Raw genomic sequence first — 23,227 nt, 5'->3', positions numbered from 1 at the left:
TTAGCGAGTTATTATTGAAAAATTTCAGCAATGGTTCAACTATCCATCTGAATGTTAGTTCAAACATTTTTTCTAATTCTCGCGGACCCGTAACTGGTGTGGGTGCGTGTGTGCGTCCCTAGTTTCCCCTGTATATGCGCGTGCGTGTGTACATATATATACTTATATATACGTATATATACATTATACATTATTATTATTATATAAATTTCGATCGATCCTAGTGTATCGAACTGACAATATTAAAATTGATCGGACTTATGGTTTAACCGACAATAACATATTTGTTAAGGGCATTCGAGAAGTAGTGTTACGCGTGAGTCAAAAGAATCTGCTCTTCCGTGCTGTGCATCAAAGTACACGAGATCTTAGTGTTAACGATCTATTCACATGCTCGATTACACGATTCACGTTTCCGTGCTCCAGTGTATCTCCGATTAACGCATTATCAACGAAACGTATTATGTTCATCATCGATTCAGGTCTCTTAAACGGTGACGATAAGACTGATTTAAGACGTGACATTAAAATCATAGCGAATTTCACTGTGAAATTTCGCATACTTGCTTGATCTTTCTTTGTAGATTACATCGTTAAATCTGAGCGATTGAAAGAAGTCGGTAGAAGAAGTTTCTTTTACAATTGTAAGTAGACAGAGTAAGTGAGATATTTGAGATGCTTATGGGTTTCATAAAAATGTTATTATCACGATCTATCGTTAATCGTGGACTTTCCATTATTATCTATTTGGCAATATTTGAAATAGAATTATTCAAATAAAGCAATATCTGTAGTAATATGCATTATAAAAGTAGACTGGTACGTTGTAACGATCAATTAATATTTTTTACAAAACTCTCCTCAAAACTTCTGAAACGTTGTCACTATGCGTCGAACAGGATTTTATGCGAAGTTCGAATTGATAACGCGACAAATTGTTCGTTGATAATGCGTTAGAACGTCGACACCTGATATCAGTTTGAATATCTTGAAGTTGGAAGATACGTAGACATCGATTTGTCGCGTGTATTATTGTCGCGGCTGAAGAGTTGAAGGCCATTATGAAGATTCGCGATCATGGCATGCCCTGGTATTTAACTATAATCGCGATTTTCCCTGTGAAACGTTCTCTCTTCTGTGTCCATTGACGTTAAATCTCTCAGAGGTAACCACTAATTCGCATTCTCTTATAGCGGTTTCATAATTAACATAGATGACATGAAACGATAATCTTAATAACCCCGTGGTGGGCAATTTAAAGAAAATCTATTTTGACTGTTCAAATAAACGAAATAGCGGGCCTGTTCTATTATAATACACGTAGCTGCAAGTTAAGACGAGAACAAAAAGCAAACAAAAATGAGTCATTGTTACACACGCCGGTAAGTCTGGTTTGTTAATAATTATTACAACAATAATTATGTAAAATATGTATGTATACTGTAATTTTGAGTGTATTATGTAATTAAAAAAAAGATAAGAAATACCGATTATTGACAATAAATTGTAAGCCGATGTTTTCAAATACTCATAATTTTCTTTCAGACGGCTAAAAGTAACAAAGCCATGATTTTGATATTCGCATAGTACTTTCCAAAGAAATCATTAATTATCAAAAGTGTCTAGTTTTATTTTATGAAAATCAAATACATATGATTATTATTTTGACACACACGAATATACATGTAGTTTTATTTTACAATTATATTTATTTTATAAAATTCTAGTCCAAAAGCTAGTGATATAAATTCACACGCCTTTGAGCACAAGAAACAACCTCATTCAAAGTGAAAGTTCAGTGTTAGACAAACATGATTCATCTGATATGCTTAACTGCTACCTGCCGAATCGGAAATAAACAGGTATCTTCCGGCTGGATTTTGTTGGTGCCATAAGGTAAGTTAGTGAGTTTTAATAAACAAGCTTAGTACGACTGCTCCAACACTACCACCATCGATAAACCATTCACAAAATGGTTAATCAAGGTTGTTTACTTACGTCATCGTACACATGAATTTTGTTGGTGTCATGAGGTACGGAACGATTAATTTTAATCAAAAGGCTGGATGTGACTCCTCTAAATCTGCCACTATTCCCTGATCACTTCTGGGCATTTACAAAACAGTTAATTATTAAGTTAAAAAATGGAGGATATATACTAAGCGAGTATAATGTGTAAGGGGATGGCACGCGAAGTCTGTCCACGAATAATGGCTTAATTACACGCGAATGAACGAACCCACCGTAATTGGCCGTGGTATGTATATACTTTTCCGGAAATGGGGGCTCGCCACGAACATCCGTCGAAGATACAACACCCTGGGCGGTACTAAATCTATCGAAGCATCAATATTCTATCTAACAACGTGCACATTTCGCGATGCATCGTGCATACGTGCACTGGCGTGCGTAAAATCGCAGAGAGAAGCTATTGAACGCGTGAAGCAGCTGGCGACTTTCTAAAGTCCCCCCCGGGGATCCTCTGTATCCCTACGGTGACTTTGCATGTTGCAATCGGCCGAGAGAAGCGGCGGGAAGCACTTTTACTGATTTTTCACCACCGCGTGTCTGAATGTTATATCACAAACCACGCGAGCGCGGGAGATGGCGGTCAGTGTCTTGAGATATCTCATGTTCGTCCTCTTTGCTGCGCTGCAATATCGTAAGTAGTTTGTCGATGCTCGATTATCGATTGCCGGTCCCTTTTTCACGCTCAAAATCCGAGCTAAGAATCGAAGTTTCGCGCAAACCACGAGAAAATATAACAGTTGATTTAATTTGATCTTGAAACTTTGGAAGTTGCGAGTTGGAAGTTGCAAGTTGGAAGTTGTCGCGTTGGTGTTCGAATGGTGTTGGAGGGACGACTTGTGACTCGTCCGTCGTCTGAGAGATACTATATCCTGCTTTGATATTTGGTGCGTGATTTCTAAAGTGTACTCGAGTAAAATTTGGTGGTATTAAGGAAATAGGGTCCGATGTTGGCAGTGTTTTGGCGTAGTAATGGACTTGTAGAGGTAGCTTCTGAGTAGGACGGAGTAATTTTATGAAATAATTGGAAATTAGGGAAATATGTATGTTGCCAGTCACAGGTATTAAGATACCTATTTGTTACGTTTCTTGAAGAATTGTAGCAAATTTAGTGTCGTTTCATTTTCATTTAGAGTTTTACATTTTATGACATAGGTGTACGATGTGAATTATAATAAAATAATTAGCAAAGCTATGAATCGCATTCAATTCGTATTATATATTAGTATAAGGCAGTGCATATTGATGAATAAATAATTGATTTAATATTACGACTTCTGACAGAAACAATTTTTGACGAAAATATTTGTTGCCCAGAAAAATATCTTATTACGTTTCATTGTAAAAAGTTCAAAGAAATGTGACGTTTAAACGTAATGTGTATAATTAGCAACATAGTTACGTATTAAATCTCCTCGTAAATTAAATCATTTTCCAAACGGAAATATTAAACATAGTGGCTACAAGTTTATTGCTTCTATTTATAATATTACATCTAGAAAATTTTATTGATTTACCAGTAATGTCAGGAGTCGTCAATAATCACTAAAGCTATCGTTGTAAAAAATTCTGCAATACTCGATTATTTAGACGTTAACGAGTAGATCAGAAATCAAAGGTCGTTTTTTACAGCCTTAGAGAGAATCATGTCAATGCTATTTCACTTGTCATCGTTAATGCTTATCTACATTCTTATAGTATTGCCGCAAGAATATATTTAACGAAAAAAGAGCAACAAAAAGTTAATAAGAACAATCGACCTTTACCTGTTTCTCTAGTTTCTTACAACGGTCGAATGGTTTTTTATGCAAAAGCTATATTTATAAATGATTGATCTTGGACAATCGGCAGTTAACCAGCCGTAGAAAAATGATTTATGTGAAATCGGGATCGAGGAAATTAAATAGGTATAATCGGTATGCAGATCGGTAATATACGTTGATTTCGTTCTTAGATTATGTGAATGCGGAGACAAAAACGTTCAAGGATCTGTTTAACAGTACATCCTGTGCGAAACCACCCTTTGAATGCCCACATCCACAGATAGAATTTTATTTGTACACAAGGTAAGGTTGTTTTAAATTAATTTAATTAAATTATGTAAAGGAAAATAACGATAAATTATTTCACTCTAACTTATACGTATAATATTAATAAAATATATGAATTGAGTTATATATACGCAATTATATATACACGTCACACATACATTATATATACCCATCAATTATATATGTACATTATTTGAATTTCCTTCTGTGTAGTATACTTTACTGTTCATCATATTTTATATATTTTCTGATTTAGTAATGGAAAGTTTCGCGAACATTCAGTTTCTTGTGAATTTGTCAAGCTTACTAAATAATTATAAGGAAAGCATAAAAAGGTACACCCTATAAAAAGTACTTTAAGATGATTATGTGAATAAATAGAAATGTGTTAAATAAATTATTTCCTATTTGAAGCGTTATTATAAATTTCATCATAATAAAAGAGCCAAATATGTTTTTATTTAGCAAGTGTCTTCTTACATAAACTAATACTTTACTTTAAATATCCCTACAATTAGCGATATAAGAAATGTTACGTAATTCCTTAACGTTAACTAAATAATAATAACGATGATGGATAACACGAGTTAAACCATTCAATTTCAGCTACTTAACGATTGAAACCATAATTTAAAACCATACTCTAAAACTATACTTTAAAGCTATAATAGCTAAAATCGTACAGAATTTATTTCTCGAAAGTCAATGTGCCAAACGATCTGTAAAAATTATTTATTAAAAATAACGCTTATCTGTAACATTCTATATAACTATCGTCATACCATATTATTTGTCTTGGCTATACGAATAATAAGCTGAGCGCTTCAGGAAACTCTAGATGAAGAAATTCTAACTTTCTATCATCGCTGGTTTTATTTTGTATCGCGTTTTCCGCTACCGTCTCGGAATTCGATCTCGCTCCAACGAGATGACGAAAAAATTACGCTTGCGACACTAACCGTTCCAACTTTCGGTGAAATTTTCCATTTACTTTTACGTCAGCTAAACGCCCCGCGGTTCCTCAGCTTACTTTCGTTCGAGGTTCGAGAATGTTCACCTCGAACCTGAATGTTGGCCGTAAGGAAGAACGTGGATATACGACTCTCGATTTCAAGATCACGATCAGTCCGTCTCGCGCTGAAAGTGTGGCCTCGTTTCAAAGTTCACCTTTCTCCGGTAACTAACAGTGTCTTGGCACGTTCTAAGTGCTTTTACTCATTCACATTTTCCTCTTTTGTCGTGCCGGTTAAATTGTTCCTTTCTGAACGACGCTATCTTGTTTAAAAGCGAAAATTGAATACGCATGTCGATTCGTTACGGCGTATATTTTTAAAATTAAGATTATTCACTTTCCTTCGTATTGGTTTCTAAGCGAAATTAGATTTGCTTCGTTTCTAGAAACGATATTTATTAAGAGTTTGAGAGATTATAGTATCAGATTGTACATTTTTCTACATTTATGAGAAATTTGAAGATGCAAACATAGACAGAATGAGCATAAAATGCTAAAATATAGAAAATATCTAAAGTATACTACTCGTTATAATACTTAGGCATTTCCTCGGTTATATTCGAAAGAATATGAATGTGCATAAATGTCCATAATGTAATTATCACGAAGGAGTAACTAACGCGTTCATAAAGACGTGTCTAGTAACATATGAATATTATTAAAGTAAAAGGAATAGGATTCGATAAAAGAAATATCGTAACGCGAGTGAAACTCCATTCGATATTATAAGGTCATTGACATTCGCTTCGCATATTCATATACAATGTAACATACGACTATCTAATATTTATTTAATACTCGATATTTGATGAAACTTAACAAGCAGTTATTTAAAAAAATCTATATTTAGTATATGTATAATTACTAAGAATACTGCAATAATAAACATATTATAATTATGTTAATGCCTAAGATATTATACTTTATTATATTTAGCGTAGATATATCACTTTACTTTAGAAACTGACTTTTCTCTTGTTTTATTCATTGCGCACGCATTTCTTTACTTTCTTAGGAAGATTGTTGAATAGGTGAATGTAACTTTCTTGGGACTGCCATTTTTCAGAGAAACACAAAAGAAGCCTCTACGCATTAACGTACGAAGGTTCGAGTCACTTCAGTATTCCACATTCAATAAGTCACATCCCACGAAAATCATTATCCACGGTTTTGGTGGTGGGAGGAATTTAATACCTAGCCCGGATCTTCGAAGAGGTAACGTTTGAAGAACGTTATAACTTAGTTCAATTTATTATTTCGTATCATTCTTAACATAGTTCAATTTTACTAAATCTGTTCTTTAGAGAAATTTAAGAATCGATACGACTATGCTTTGATGGTAACGCAATTACATGTTTATTGTCTAAAAATTGTATACAATTTCCTTACATTTTAGAATAATAACGTAATAAACGATTTATTGAATATGTATTTCACACGAAAGTGACCAATTTCGGTGATGAGCGTTTCTGCGAGAGAGCGTGAAAGTTTTTATCGCATTTCTCGACTATTCGAAAAGTTGTAAAATTTTACTTGGTACGAGCAAAATAGCGACTCACGTCATATGTCAGTAACTTTCATACTCTGATCGATCCACTATTTAAAACATCGTAAACGTTGCAATTGGTTTTGTCTAACTAGTCTGTGATGATAAAAAAAGAAATTTAATGGAAAATTAGCTTTCTTACGAAGTATCGTTCGATCCATTCGACATTGTAAAAGTAATAATTTATGTTTGATAATAACTTACAATCATAAAGAAAGCAAAAAGTATGGCAAATTTTGCTTTTCAGTGATCTTTATAATTGAATCCAGAAAAATTATAAGCTATATCGCTTCGAATAGACGTATATGTATATCTATATAACATAAAAAAATAACATTTATACGATAATGTAAAATAAAAATTTTTCAGTAACTGTATATCGTTTCAAAGAAATAAAAACCAATCGCCTGTTAGCTCGCAGGTTTTGGTCGATGAAGATTAAAAGATTCGAACAAGTAGCGTGGGCTATGCAGTGCGCGATGGTCTCGATGTATGAAACTTTCGATTTCAGCGTATTTCACGCGAGGCGATTACAATATTATAATCGTCGATTACGGTTCGTTGGTGCGCGAGCCTTGTCTGTCGCAAATACAATGGGGTCCAGATTTCTGTTCACGATGTATTGCTCAATTGGTAAGGTACTTGAGGGATCATCCTCGTGGAACGAGGGTGGAGAATATACACGTGCTCGGATACAGCGTGGGCGCGCATATAGCTGGTCTGATTGCGAATTATTTGCCCGATGACAAGCTTGGAAGGATTACAGGTAATGTGTGTAATTCTATTATTTAATTCCATCTCGTTTTTTCGCTCTCATTAACGATCAGATTAATGGAATTCTGTCAAAACCTTAGTACAGTGACGTATGCTAAGGCAAACTCTAACAAAACTTTGGTCCTATACATATATCGTAGATTTTTATTTGCCATAGCACCAGTTTGTTATGGCATAAATTATATATTGAAAGATATATATTTTTGGAGATGATTCAATCCAGGCACAGAGATTGATATTAAACCTACCACTCGATTTAAATAGGGAAAATTGAATGGAACGTGAAAAATATAAGTGAATTTATTTAATCTTTTCATATTATATCCATATCTAAATTAATTAGCTTTTTCATTGTGTTTTGCTAGGTCAGGACTAAAATTATGTAAAAAAGTAATCAAGATAAATTTGAACGAATTTTTAACAAATAAATCTTAAACGATATAAATACACGGATACAGTATGTAACTTCTAATTTAATTTAATTTATATGTACTTACACGAATCTTCTTCATTATTTAGATATTTATTTATTTTTATCCTCCTGTCTTTTTTCACATCCCCTTATTTTTTAAATACCCTCTACATCCATGGATATCCCACAAACTAATCTTATTCTGGATTAATCGACATTTTTTTCTCTCCTTAAGTAGCTAAATTATTTACGACGACCTTCCAAAAACAATAAGGTAGTTTGGCCTACCATAAAAATGAAAAATCGCTCTCTAACGCGAATGAATTTCCATGTTGGTTTTTTTTCTCGACTAGGACTCGATCCAACGATATTTTTCTACATGAATGGGAACCGGTCGATGGATTTAGACGAAACGGACGCGCATTTCGTCGATGTGATCCACACTGGTGCCGGGATTTTGGGTCAATGGGGACCGACCGGGCACGCAGATTTCTATGTGAACGGAGGTTCCAGCCAGCCCGGTTGCGCGACAACTTCCTTGCTCCGTAAGTAGTATGACCCATTTTCACTTATCTCAACGAGTAAGAGAGATTCAAACCTTTTGAGAATTGCGTGTATTGTGTTACCTGTTGGCTGTTATTTGTTAAATAGCAAAGTGATCGGTTGCGTGTTGTTTATGAAGTATTCAAGGAGACATTAAAGAAAGTAAATTGAGGAGAAACGATCGAGTTGGCGTTAAACCAGAAACGAATGATAGTTTCGTCTAGTTTCAGTTCTCTTGAAAGTATATAATTTGACTTTTTATAAAACGAGTTGCTATTACGAACTTTCTTAATGGAAGGAATTTTGTTGAACGTTGTGACAGTTGTGGAAGATATTAGAAATTAAAAGAATATTAAGATTTTGTTTTTTTAGTCCGTTTAATCAGAAATTAAATTGAATCGTCCAAGTTGTTACATTTATTCATATTAGATATTTTCGAAATTTCTATTTTTATTGAAATTTAGATTGTTTTATTTGTGTAAAAGGAACAATAATTCTCTCCCCAACGTTCGCTGATGGTTAGAAGAAAGCGTGTTAGTTAAATAGAAATTAAGTGCAAATTGAAGTTTTGACAAACAGTGAATTTTGAAGTATTCTTTTTAAAGGCACGAATCTTTTGTAATATAGAAATACGTATAGTTAAAAGAATTTATATCTTGTACATTTTATAATTTAAAGCTTTATTTATTAAGAAGTTCGATGAAACTGTAAGTATGGTAATTCGTTTCTCTTATCGTTAGTTTATACCCTTTTCTTTGTCTCGAAATTTTAATTTTAAATTGAGTTTCATTAAATGCTATGGATTGGAATACGGAATGGAGAAGGAGATCATTATCCTTTAAGTCGTGAAAATACGTAATTATGACTTCCCATAGAGTGACCTTATCATTAGAGAAAACGTTCTACGGAACGGATGGTCGACTGTGAATGAAATCAGTGAAATGTTTCGTCCGCAGAGACGTTGTCGTGCGACCACACAAAAGTGACGCCTTATTACATAGAATCAATCACGACGAAAGTAGGATTCTGGGCAGCGCAGTGTGGAAATCTTTTTTCCTACCTGATCGGCTGGTGCAATCCCAAACTCGAAGAGCACATACTCATGGGAGAAGACGCCCCACATACGTAAGTATTTTTAATTCTTCCAACTTACTAAATGAAACAACTAAGACAAAAATGATTAATTTTCAAAGAGTTATAGAAGTTGTAGCTATAACTGCACTTTTGCAAAATTACCAATAGCTTATTAATAATACGATAATAATAGTAATTCGTAACATGTATAATTGAAAAACTGTTTGCATAATAGAAGATTACAGTCCGCAATTTATACAAAATTGTTGAATAAATGCCATGGGCTTTTAAAATATTTTTGAAGGATGTACGATAAATATAAATATCCAAGAAAGAACAGAACAATTCCAAAGAAGATTAAAGAAAGAGTAAAAAACTGAAAAAAAACGTTTATTTGAAATGTTACAGAGCACGAGGCATCTACTATCTCTCAACAAACGCACACAAACCATACGCCCGCGGCCTTCCCGTAAAAAGCCAACGAACGACAAATCGGAAACGATCGTCCTCCCGCCAGTACTAAGCTTACTGAAGCAGTTAATCAACATAATTATAGAATAATTATAGAATAATTATAATATACGCGGTTATTAGTTGTATGTACTGTATGTTGTGTTATGTTTGCTTCTGTTGTTTTTTTATATATTTTTTAATTAGTTTTTACGTAATAAACTAGTTTGTTACGTAACCTACTATCAAGCGCCGCATACCATTGCTAGTTTGTCGATTAATGTATTTATTCCACTGGATTCTATTGTTATGGCGTTCAAAGAACTGTCGCTTTTTCCGATTCTGTCAATTTTATGGAATCGTCCGGCGTTTAGTGATAATACGATGGTTTTCGTTATTATAATATACGTAATTATAATATACGTAAATCTATTCTTTATCGTCACGGCTCATCGTTTTACTATCTGTGATTAATATGAATGTAAATTAGAATTAGAAATATACAAATTAGTATACTAGCAAAATACACAAATTAAGAAGCTATTTTTTCGAATGATATTGGCGTCTAATCAGGATAAAATAAATCTTAAACTTAAAACGGAAGGAAAAAATAGTTTTGAAATAAATTATTGGAAACAAAAATTCCTATATCTTCTTAACATATAAGCGTACGATTTTGTAAGTATCGTGGTTCCTACGCGAAACCTATGAAAATACGTGTAGTATATCGAAATGATGTTCGGGAAAAGGAGAACGATCGATCATTACGAATTTTATGTTAACAACAATATTTATTACATAATAATTATGATATATATATATTTATATATATATATAATAATAATAACGTCTATGGATTTACAGTACACTGTCGCGCTAAACCTTAATTATGTATAATATGCAATGGAATGATTACAAGTTGTTAATACATCCACGTTTCAAGCTTTCGAGGCATTCAGGGCTTCGTTTGTTTTTTCAGATTGGCTCGAATGCGGTGTAAAGGGAACCGTGTCCCTTTGTCTGCTTCACATTTCGCTCTTCCTCGCTCTCTTTCTCTCCCGCTCTCTCTCACTCTCTCTCTCTCTCTCACTCTCGTTCTCTCGGCGGGACCGATGCTCGGGTTTGATCGAGAGTAAAAGATCGATCACGATCTATTGTCGATATTTAATTCGTTCTCACGGGCATCGTCCCAAAACATAGGACTTTAAATTTCATGTATATATATATATTTTTTTTTTATATGTAGATCTTTATCTGTATAGATCATAGAGTTAAGAATAAATTCTCTACACCTCTTACAGTGGACAACGTAGGATCTACGATAAAAAATGGACAGTTTCGGTTGTTCGATGGGTATATGAGAAAACAGAAATCAATTTCTAGCGCGGAGTCTTTTTCTTCCGGGAGCCAGAACGATGCTTCAACAACTTCAACGAGCTGTGCGTTTCACATTTTCTTAATATTTTTGTTGCTTTCTATCCTCTTATTTTATTTTTTATATTTATTATTTATTTATTTTTTTTAGTTTCTTGCGTTAGTACTAGTAGCTATCTTTAGCGTTAGTGTGTTTGGTATCAGTATGTTCGTTTTATCGTTGTCGATTGCTTTGGTACGTTCCATTATTGTTTTCATTGAAGTTATTTCTTGTTTAGTTTATTTTCATTTGGACCCTTTCGCGACGGTAACGTCTATGTAAGAATTTTTGTCATCCATTTCGGGTTCCGTGTAAATTGTCAAGGAGTAATTCATACGTGTTATAAATACAATTTTATTGTATAGCATGATTCATTTACAAGGCGCGAAGCAATTCAACTGAGATTCGAAGTTCAAGTCTTTGGAAAGCGATAATTTTTGCGCCGTTTGTACACTCTTTATATCCTTCTCTTCTTGTTTCGCGATATCTCTCACTCGAATGTGAATATTATGTTACACGATTAACTTCGAATCCTGCGATAATACATAGTTTAATGAATTATTCTTCGTTGACGTCGATTGATATTGTTGAATGGAAAACATTACGACTATATAGAAAGTAATTTTTTGTTACTACCACTAAAATGTAATTCTCTATCTACTGACTATGTTTCTGAAAACCGTCCCAAAAGGGTTTAAGGAAACTCATATCATTGTTATTAAAGGAATCTACTTTTTTTTTTTGTTCTTTTTCCTTTTTTTTGTTTTTGTTTTTTTGGTTTTAGTGACGAATCACGGTGAAGGGAAAAGTTCGAAAACTGAGCAATTCATGCATTATCCAACGAAGAATTTAAGAACATCTAAGGAGTCTTTTTTTTAATTCTACGTGTTAATTATATTCTGCTGTGGCATCGTTCTACTCGCGAAGAAATAAATATAAAAGACGAAAGTAAAAGGTAAATCAGTATTTTACTATCAGACTAAATTAAGGCTTTACAAAGATTCATTGTATTTTTTTGTTTCTTCTCTCTCTTTATTTACATCATTGTTTCTTTCGTGCGCTACGTGCCATTTGGACCGACGTACACATCTATTTACGTCTCTTGGACAATCCTTATACTGCTAACATGACAATCGATACGTTTGTTGATCGGACCCGCCATTGCGCGGGAATTTCGAAGGATTTGAAGAGCACATCGCCTTATATTCTTAAAACTGCTCGGAAATGACCATGCTCGAAAGACTGGCGCGGTTTTTATTGTTTAAGAACTTTCGATTGATCGTCTTTTATGAATAATACGAAGAAAATGAGCGATCTTCGATTATACGTGATTTCGATAAATCGCGAGTGCTACACTGATGATAATTGATGGTTGCTAGTATGTCTTTATCCTTGAGATAAAACTTATCATCGCGATACAGGTACTTAAGAACTAGAAGAAATGTGAAAGAAAAAAACACAGACAAGTAGACTTATTTGTAACAAATAGCGCAGAAAGATCGAAGGTAGAAATAAGATACTTGAGAAATAATTAGTAGGGAACTCAACGATTACTTGGAACTTTTAAATGTACCGTTTTATGATTACTACGTAATGTAGTTATACATTTGGTAAAAAAGCACAGGCATCGAGGTCTTAGGCACATGTATTGTTTGCTCGCGTATCACTGCAGATCCATTTCCGCCAAATGCTTTCGAGCGTGCTCCAATCGCTAAGCACAGTGTTGAATTTTCTAAAATTATATAGATTCTTCAGAAAAAAGGTTCTTTGACGATGTAATCAATATAAATTCATGAATCTTTTCAGAGTAAAATATCATTATCATATTTCTACCCACTTTTTGTCTTTAATGAAAAGTTATCAGTTGAAGTAAAATTCTTTAAAAAGAGACATTTAACGTACAAGATATTAAATACGTAAACAGTATTGTTCTTTCGTAGAGAAAACGAATAAAATGTCAATGTACGCTTTTAACGTATAGCGTAGAAAGAACAATTGAATTAAATAGAAACTTCATGAATTAACCATATCTGTTGTTTTTTAACTACTCTTTAAACTAAGGAATTAATATTAATCAAAGAATTAACATAATGTCAAATAGAATTCCTTCGATTGTTACTTTCAACACTGTTCGGTTCATTAAACTCGTCGTCAACGTACACTATCACGAGCCAGCTCAGACCAATTGCCACTTCTCATCGATTCGAATGTTTTCCGTCGTATTTTTCTATATCGTCGTATGTTCATTCGATCTACTCAACTAAATCACTACGCGTTGCATGTTATTCTTCTTTAAATTAATTATTATTAGTATCAATAGTAATATTATTCTTACTTGTCGCACCACGACCACGATCGACACGTTCATTTCAGTAATTACTCGTAATCTATTATGTTAATGATTATTTATCGATAATCGTGCCAATCGATAGTTCTACCTTTTTACCTATTATATTACCGATATATTCCAGCCTCGTTCGATGATTAGTTTCCCCTATTGTGTTTCCATGTTTTCTTCATTATATTTATATAGCACATCGCTTTTTTACGTCACGTCGAGAACGACGACATCGATCGATTGTCATACATCAGTGGCGGTACACACGGAAATCATTTCGAAAGCAATGAAAGGCACTATTTAGACGTTACGTGGACACTGGTAGTGGCACCGATAATAGTCATAAAACGGTACGGTATTTCCGCCTCGGAAGATAATTACAGCAAGTTTGCTTTGTCGCTTGCGTGCACGTTATTGCGGATTTTATCATTCGTAGGTTTCCACGTGATTACGATACGTTGACTCGAACTGTACTCGATTCGATAATAGCCGTAACATTTCCAGCCAATTTCACTCTACACTTGTCAATGCTTTCTGTTCGAACTTACTCAGGATTATCGCTATTTCATTGAATTATCGATTAGTCGGCTAAGTATGAATAAGATTCAGTTCAACACAGCGTTGGTCCTCCTGGACGTGTTCTCTAATGCAACTGCAACCTCGATGATGAGTTTGATCGGATGAAGTAGATGAAAGTTTATTAAAAAGAGGAGGTAGCTTCACGTAAAAAATGCCGAGTCTGCGTAAAAGTATTCAAAATCCCATTGTCAGTCACGTTCTCTGACTTTTGCTACCATTCCTTATATCGTACACTGATTGGTTGGATATGTAAATAAAAAGATATCGATGACTTCGAAGAAGTGATTTAAAAAGTAACGTTGTATTTCAATTTTATTTTCGATATAGAACTTATAATTTCAACATTCGTCTCAACTGTCCGCGTTATTATTCCGTCGAGACTTTTCGATCTGACGTTTCGTTTAACATTTATGTAAAAGCTAGACAAAACAAACTGATAGGATATACCTTGAGAAAAAGAACGGACAACATTCGTTCTTTGTACATACAAGCGCTCATCGTAGCTTCTCGATCGATGCCGGGTGCTCGCGGCGCTTATCTCTTTCTTTTTTCTTTCTTTCTCTTTTTTTTTTTACAGTAAACTCTTCTTAATTTCCTCATTAAAGTTCTTCCTTTTTTTAAGTACAATGCTGCATTAATAACATGAATCGAACATGCTATCGATATAATCGTTTATGATAATTGGTCCTGAACAAATGATAGAACCAAGTTTTGGTTAAGTGTTTAGTGATCATGTGTGTCAAGCGCTGTTCGCGCGCGATAAGAATGCCAGATCCTGATTTCGATCTCAGAGAAAGACTTCGACTTCAGGATCCAGAAGATTGGTATGATATAATCTAAGAGTTTGCGCTCTCTACGTTACGACTACACTTACACACCTCTATTCTACACTTCCTATGTTATTTTCAATGATCGATTTTATGTATATTTAACAACTGCCTTTTTTTCCTACGCCGATGCACGTATGAATCGACGCGTACTACTTTGCCGACTGAAACGCTGTATTAGTGGTGCCATGAACTATCGAACTATCTGTAGATAATCAAAATCGCTATTACAGTCGCGATTCCATAAACTATCGATAGAATACTCTTGCAATTTATATATTTTCCCAGCGTTTCACGGATACCATCTATATGACGATTGTATGTAAGCTCGACACGTTTTTGTCGCTTAAAAAAATTATAACGAGCATGCAAATAAAAGCAGCTCAAAACAGTGTTTGATATACGCACGTTGACAGATTGGATAGTAAATGCAGTTTTCAACCCAAATACAAGTTTTATGCCAACGCATAATACATTTATCGAACATTGATCAACTTTGTCGGCAAAGATGTACGTATTATGCGCCGTTATTTCGAATGACTTAATGTACTTTGCTGTCTGGACTAGATATTCTGATCGGCGATCGTATTCTGGCATCGAGTCTTTCAACAACCCCTTTAAAGGGCCCAGAGATAGAAATGAATTATACACACGAAACTGTGATGTTATATTTGTTTCGTTTTTCTTCGTATGAAGTTAATGTTATACTAAAATTACGTCAATATAATAAACGTTACAATCAACCGAAATTAATTGTCAGAAATGAATCAACGACTAAATTATCAAGTTTTTCTCCGCAAGTAGTACATGCGATAAACAAACACGGGCTTCGAAGTGGATTTATCCTTAATGCGAATTTATGCATATGCGTCTCTAATTAAAGGTTTCTATTCGTTCTCTTTTTATCTTGCAACGTACAGAGGATTAACCGAATCAAGAGAAGTATGTTTATTCGTGAATTCGATTCACAGATATTTGCTGTATTTGGTAAGCTCGTGTTGCTCGAAATGTAATGTGGTTAAGTATTTGAATGCCGAGAGCGGAATATTTTCACGTTAAATTCCAAGCAACACCAACTCGATTCTTAATATTATTAGGTGTCATCGGTAACAATCGATAATTCGTTTGGGTTTTTCGTATTATAGTTTGTATGATATAACTGATATATAGCAGGTAGATATATCACTGGAATAGCATGTAAGATTTTGGAAACGTACGGAGGAAAATCCGTGTCTTATTTCGAGATTTTTACCTTGATATCCATCTTCTTTCGTTTCTTTTTATACACGTTTCGTATTCGAACTCGGACAGGCGTAATGTACACAGGATTTCGTAACGATCATGTGAATCATAACCTTTACGAAATCTTCAAATACACCTGACATTCTTCTTCTCACGATACATTATCTTCTTTCTTTTTTATATATGTACGTATAGTTAACGTTATTACTAATGTCGTTATTAGTAATGATATCGTTACATGATTAATACGGCTCGATTTGCGTGCAAATATCTTTTTGTTTTACTTGTTGTCATTAGGCGAATCGTAGAGTACACTGTACTACGTTGAACGGACACGAAATAAAGAAACATCGAATCGTATTGAGAATCAAATGACGTCTAGTTTCTATCATGAGAATATAACCCGAATGGACTTATATATGATTATCAAATATTAGTGTCTTTGAAATGTTCATGGCGTGATATTTACAAAGTTTTCTATGCATCTTCGGCGATGAATAGTGTGGGGAAGGACAACTCGAAAAAGCGTTAAGGCCCGTTTACATTTGGGTATCTTTTTTTTTTCATCATTCATTATAAGTCACAAACTATATGTAGATAGCTGTCGATTTAGACTGACGGAAATAGTTATTGTTTTCATCGAGGAAAGTTTCTCTCGTGTGGGCTTTTAACAACGTGTTCTTCCTTCGTTAGTTTTCGGGACACGTGTCACACGCAAAAAAACGCTACGTTTATTGTATCTATCAACCCGTTTTCTTTCTTTTCATTCAGTCAAATTCGAAGCTTCAAGGTCAACGATGCAATAAAATATATGAATTTCCTTTTTTTTTATAGCAGTCAAACTCAGTTAATACTGTATAAAGTTAGTTTTCTAACAATTGATTTTATCTTTTCTCGAAGAATACATATAGTATATAATATATATATATATATAAATATATATATATTTATGATAATAATAATAATAATAATAATAATAATAATAATAATAATAATGTTTTGTTAAATCTCGGGACGTCCTCGTAATTATTTCGTTAAGTTTGCTTTGAAACGTATGTATCATGGATATACGTGTTTTTCTCTTCGAACCGTGTTTCCTTCTTTTATTTTCTTTTTTTTCCAATTTCCAAGATACATAGAGAATCACCGTGGACTCGTCACTACTCTGTTTTGTTTAGCTTCCTTCCAGCCTCTTATGTTTATTATCCGAGAAATAGTTTAACGGAACGATAACGTAAGTCATACAATCGGTAGGCCCGTTACATATCGAAAAACAATAACAATATCTGCATATATAACACGTGGTAAATGTATATATAATATGTATATATACGAATATGTTTACAGTTTCACGTACACGCGTATGTATACTCGGGATGAACATGCGGAATCGAGGGGAAATCGAGCGTATACGGATCGTGACATGCCATTTATTTCGCGTTATGCTCGATTTCACTGGCAATTGCGCAGATTCAATTTCAAGAACTCAACGATCGAAACGTCCCTTAATTTTGCCCCAATTCACTCGCAAACGAATCACCATTCGCAACCATCGACTATAACAGTTTTGTCCATAAAGTAAGGAAATTACGAAAAGATACTAGTAAGAATATATTATAATCGAAGGATGCTGCTGCAACAAGAACTACTGTGGCACATCGTTGCGAGTGAGACCGTGTTTAACCATATACGTTTCGTTTCTCTTATTGGAAGAAGTTTTTGAATTTCCCGCCGATCTGTCGATTTGCTTCGATCGGCTGAGTTCCCTGTACAGATAACGCATAATCTAAGATCGTTACTTTACGAAGCTATCGCGATCGAAAGCATTGTCTTTTTTGCACGAAACTAATTCGATCGTAGTCTCCATGGTTAGTTAGTTACGTGGTCCAAGCGAAAGTGAAACGACTGTTAATTAAATATAGGCAATGACACGTATTATCGATCGGTAAATACAAAGCATCGCCAACATTTTCCTTAAATAAAATTGTACTGCTATTATAACTCGCGCAATTCAAGACACAATTTACACCGTATACACATTATACGTCTATATATATCTCCGCGTATACTATATACATAGAATATATAGCATACATTTATATGTTTATATATATAAATATATAATATCTAATAAGATTAACAGCATTTAATATCTTATATAAACATCTTATGAAATGTTACCACCAATTAAAAATAGCGAGAAAGGAAACATATTCTGCAGACTATCGATCGGTATATGGAAGTCAGGACATCTTTTGCAAAAAGTATTCAATGCTTCGTCTCGAGATACCTCGAAGAGGACGCGTTTACTTGAAGATCGTTCAATTGTTACATCTACAGAAAAAGGTAATGGTAGATAATACGTATATACAAGACGCTACACTCCATGAGAACATATTATTATTTAATACTAAAACCTTTCTTGATGGTATTTTATTGTTGTTTAGTTTTAATAATAGATCGTTAATATCTACTAAAGTATATTTCCTTTGTTTCTTGTAATTTCTTTTTCTCTTTCTCTTCGTACTTTACTCGCTCACACTCTCTCTCACCCTTTCGCTCTGTCTTTCTCTCATATCTATATATTTCACTTTTATTCTCGTGCACGGATTTTTTTCTTCGAATAAAGTCGATCGATTACATCGGGGAGATGGTCGCATCCCCGCTTCTCACCCTTCAATTTCTTTCCCCTCCGCACCTCTTTCATTTCTTTCTCTTTCTAGCTTTTTCTTTCTTCCTTTTGTTCAGAAAAAATCCTGCATTCTCGTTACGGTACAACGTCCACGGATATCGTTGGAAAGTACGTATACATATATATGTATGTGTATGTATATGCGTTTTGTTTTACATATACATATGTGCATATATATGTATAGAGTTTATCAGATGGGGGCGAAAGCAAAAACGGAATGGAACAAAACGAAACAAGATAATGCTTCTGTACATTTGTCGCATCTGCTTAGAACCATTTGGTGTGCATTACCTTTATGCTGGACATCTCTCAACGATCTCTTAGTCCTTCTTGTCTCCATCTTCGGGGTCCTTAAGCGTGTGCCATTGAGCGATAGGACGTCTCGGGGATGCCAACATGTCGGACCAGTGTCTCAATTCTGTTCCGCTCGCGTTGTACCCCAAGACGACCTTCCCAATGGGTTCTGAGGTGCCGATACGATCGTAGTCGACTACCGTGACAACCAATTGCACTTTCTAAACGTGAAATCACGCATTAGTGCATTGCCTTCTCACAGTGGATGTTTTTTCTTTCTCTCGCCATAACTTCCGAATCGTAATGTAAAAATATGGCAAGAAGCCATAAATTCCATTAGAAATGGAAATATCGGTCAATGGTAAATGGAATATTTATATGAAAAATACGAATATATATATATATATATGTATATATATGTACATATGATAAAGATATAGAGGAAGGAATTTATGGTTTTTTAGAAAACTAGTCTACAGAAATAGCAATTGTAAAATATAGTTCATATCATTATTTAGGATGCAGAATTTTTAATAATAAATATAGAAAAATATGCGCGTATGCAAGTGATAAGCAGAGCTTGTTTAATAGAACTTACATTGTTTAGTTTAGAGATGTTCATTCTTTAGACACGGCTTACCTTCGATTCGAGGAACATGCAAAGCTTCTAAGCGACATTTTTAAGCTCGTATAAGAAAAGGTAGCAACTCTTTACACGATATAAATAGCAGAGCATATATTGTATATTATAAAAACGCTTTTTACGATTCGGAAGTACGGTAGTTTGAAAATTGTAGAAAATCAGTCCCTTCATAAAGCACTTTTGGCCCTATTTTAAATAAACAGTGAAATATAGAAAAATCAAGAAGATAACATTTTAGTCCTTCTCTTTTTTCAAAAATAGAAGTTAGAAAGAGCTTTCTTGTTTATTTATAACAAAATTATTTACGCAAGTAAAAACGGCTTGCACTATATTGCTCGCACTTTATGTAGGGTATGTCATTAACGCATTACATACGGATCATTTAATCTCGCTCTCAGTAAACTCGCTTTTATACCAATTATATTTAAATCATCCGTTTGCAATGGATTTGAAGTATTTAAACAAACTTCTTACGCTATGGAGGTACAAAAAAAATTAGAAATAAAATTATTGTCGTGGCTGTTGTCTAAAAGATAATTGAAAGAGTAAAAAATGTGCTAATTAATGTAGCAAGGATAGAAGAAGTGTTGTATTGTTACTGTTACCTGTGTCTGTGGACCGTGTCAAATGAAGGGTACGAAATAAACGGGTGATAATAGAGAAATTTTAAAGATTCGTACCTGTATCTGTTCGAAGGGTACCTCAAACGTGAACGATTCGTTGTAATACGGATTAAGAGTGCACTTTTTGATGGACGTTTTCTTCTTCTTCAATCTTTTGCCATTTTGCATCAAAGCGATCTTTACATAAGGATCCGACAGGCCACCGACGTCCATTTTCTTCAGATTTTTCGCTTCTAGGATGACCACCGTTAATTTACCGGCCGTGGGCACGTAACGTAGCGAGAAACAAATGTCACCCAATTTGTTATCCTGTAATTGATAAACTTACATCAACTTTATTATTCATACGAATATTGAAGCAATCGTTTTGAACGATAATTATACGTAATTGATAAAAAACACCCTTTTATTAGCTCTAAAAAGGCGTTGAATACTTGTTTTTATTAGCAATTCAAATTATTAGCAAATAAATAGACAGTTTCGTTATATTAAAAATCACTTCGTATCTCAAAATAATGTACAGGTAGTTCGAGATAAATTACTAAAGTTTAATAACAAATGAAAAAGAGATTACAGCTTGGATACTGTACAATATTTAAAGACACGACAAATTTCTCGAAATGATAGAAATAAATTATGAGTGATAAATTGTTGAAAAAATAATTTCCATAATATAGTATCGAAAGACAATGTGTAATTTTGTAAATAAATCATATTCTATTAAAAATAATCAAGTATCTACGTGCTTTTAAGCAGTAGTATCCATTGATATACGTCATGAACAAAAATCCTTAGATAATTCTTAAAAATTACCTATTCTTACGAGTTAATTTAGTTCCTATTCAATTCAATACATCTTTCTTACATTTACAAAAAGTATTAAAACAAATTTACCTGGCCACCCTCACCCTCGACGCTCTGTAGTTCTCTCCATTCCTCGATTGTCTGAGCCAGATCGACTTGGCACAGAGGAACCTTCACTTCACCGATCTGGTCGTGTTTGGAGAACCTGTCGAAGTCGAAGATCGCGAAGACAAGCGTCTTGTTCATAGCGTCTGCGTATGCTACGCTCTGAAAGGCGATTATGTACCGTCAGAAGAAGCAAAAGAAAAAGTCGTTTGCGTTTCGTTGAATAGTCGTCGAGACAAAGCAATTGAAGAGAGAATGAGACTGACCTTGAACGTGAAAGTCTCATTGAAGACCGGATTGAGCGTTTTTCTGTGCACTTTCGTTTCGAATTTCTTCTTCTTGTCCGGTAGCAAGTAAACCTTGACGTAAGGATCGGAAGTGCCACCCATGTCTAAAGCTGGTAGTTCCTCGGCTTGTATCACAGTCACTGCCAAGCTATTCGTGTTGAAATCGTATTCGAGCTGTAAAAGTCGATTCGTCGACGTATTAATAGATTTTATCGACGAAATATTTTTCAAAAATTTTTTTGACGATTGTTTTATCAGATGCGTTCTATTTTTGTTCACTATATCTTTCTCTATAGCAAATTAAAAGAAAGTGACGAAGACAGGAGCTTACGTCGTGCATTGATTACACACAGATATATCGCTATTGAACATATTTTCTATGAAGAGAAGCTCTTTGTATTCGTTTAAAAATATTTTAATAGATAAAGCCACGGAAATTCCCATCTACTTCTCGCACGCTGACCTTTTTTTTATATAAATAGATCTAGCTCTTAACCTCTTCACGGAGAATATTTTCCTGCCTATGTTGAAATGGCTACATTTAAAACAGGTAATTACTTCCATACGACATTTTGTTACGGTGAACTATGTCGTTATATGCAATAGGGTCGTTTATTTGACGCGACGAAATATTTCGTCCTTCCCGATTAAGAAGTTATACTAACTTTAAATAACATTTTTTAAACGTTTTCTTCAACTTTCCGCTGTATACATAGAAATCATATGAAAAGCTCTACGTGACTCATCGATTGAATAATGTCACTTGTTAGACATTTCATACAAGTTATGCTTTTGCAAGCTTTGTATTGTATGATATCTTTGAAATCATCAATCGGTTAGTATTCTTTTCGAGAAACTTCGAATTACAAATCATAAGAATTTCTTTCTGAATTGAAGACTAAAAGATCGATGACGAATATATCGTAGCTTAAAAATCGTACCTTATATTGAAGTTTTCCAAGTTTCACCTCGCTTTGCTTACTCTCGGCTTCATCCGGTTCTTCGGCGTTGTCAGTCAGTTCTTCCATATCCGGCTGGACCTTAACAAATCGAAGTGGATTCCACGAGTGTAGAATGTGCGTCTAACATCTACATGAAGTCACGGAACACCGAGTACGTACCTTGTCCTTGTACGTGCTGCCTAATAGCTGCACGGACTTGAGGTCTACCGCACCCTTCAGCCCTTTCTTCCCGTCCTTGGATCGTCTTTTGCGACAGCATCTCCTGATGCAGCAGAAGCAGATTCCGAGAACTACTACGCCTACGGCTACTCAAGCGAAGAAGGGAAAAATCGAAAGAATCGAATTAAAAAAAATTACTAACTTTGTGGAAGCTCGATTATGTTTAAAAAAATAGCGTCTCTTAATAAAGTATCATGCAAAAGTTTTAGACCATTAGCGTTTCACCCTTGCTAGTTTCACGATAACTATTATTCATGTTGTGAGAAAACGTTTTCACTTGTTATATTAAAATGAATCATTATAGATTC

General features: G+C 34.3%; 2 protein-coding genes across 4 annotated transcripts in view; one reads left to right on the top strand and one right to left on the bottom strand.

Moving 5' to 3' along the window:
• Positions 1-2,521: 2,521 nt before the first annotated feature.
• Positions 2,522-10,247, top strand: LOC139991136 (lipase member H). The gene is made up of 7 exons (XM_072011034.1): positions 2,522-2,662; positions 3,983-4,094; positions 6,158-6,306; positions 7,149-7,403; positions 8,177-8,368; positions 9,323-9,491; positions 9,849-10,247. Exons 1-7 carry the CDS (start codon positions 2,605-2,607, stop codon positions 9,961-9,963), a joined length of 1,050 nt encoding a protein of 349 aa, XP_071867135.1. The 5' UTR covers positions 2,522-2,604; the 3' UTR covers positions 9,964-10,247.
• Positions 10,248-12,253: 2,006 nt separating this feature from the next.
• Positions 12,254-23,227, bottom strand: part of Syt1 (synaptotagmin 1) — a 34,584-nt gene continuing 23,610 nt past the window's right edge. For 2 of the 3 annotated variants that reach the window (XM_072010743.1, XM_072010828.1), the window contains exons 4-9: positions 22,860-23,005; positions 22,680-22,778; positions 21,718-21,912; positions 21,437-21,613; positions 20,600-20,851; positions 12,254-19,497 (exon numbers count right to left, since the gene is read on the bottom strand). In XM_072010743.1, the coding sequence (XP_071866844.1) occupies positions 19,303-19,497; positions 20,600-20,851; positions 21,437-21,613; positions 21,718-21,912; positions 22,680-22,778; positions 22,860-23,005 (1,064 nt within the window). In that variant the 3' untranslated portion in view covers positions 12,254-19,302. The remainder of the gene's footprint in view (positions 19,498-20,599; positions 20,852-21,436; positions 21,614-21,717; positions 21,913-22,679; positions 22,779-22,859; positions 23,006-23,227) is intronic. The other variant, XM_072010908.1, reaches the window with a different exon arrangement.

Source organism: Bombus fervidus, chromosome 1, assembly GCF_041682495.2.
Source record: "Bombus fervidus isolate BK054 chromosome 1, iyBomFerv1, whole genome shotgun sequence".
In the NCBI taxonomy this organism is placed as follows: Eukaryota; Metazoa; Arthropoda; class Insecta; order Hymenoptera; family Apidae; genus Bombus; species Bombus fervidus.
The sequence above is the reverse complement of the archived record's forward strand: the minus strand, read 5'-3'. Positions and strand labels throughout refer to the sequence as shown.

Bases quoted from the DNA above. Each gene is read 5' to 3' on its own strand.
- LOC139991136 (XM_072011034.1), top strand. From the start codon at position 2,605: ATGGCGGTCAGTGTCTTGAGATATCTCATGTTCGTCCTCTTTGCTGCG. The intron at 6,307-7,148 runs GTAACGTTTGAA...TTTCGATTTCAG, and splicing joins TAGCCCGGATCTTCGAAGAG to CGTATTTCACGCGAGGCGAT. The intron at 7,404-8,176 runs GTAATGTGTGTA...TTTCTCGACTAG, and splicing joins CAAGCTTGGAAGGATTACAG to GACTCGATCCAACGATATTT.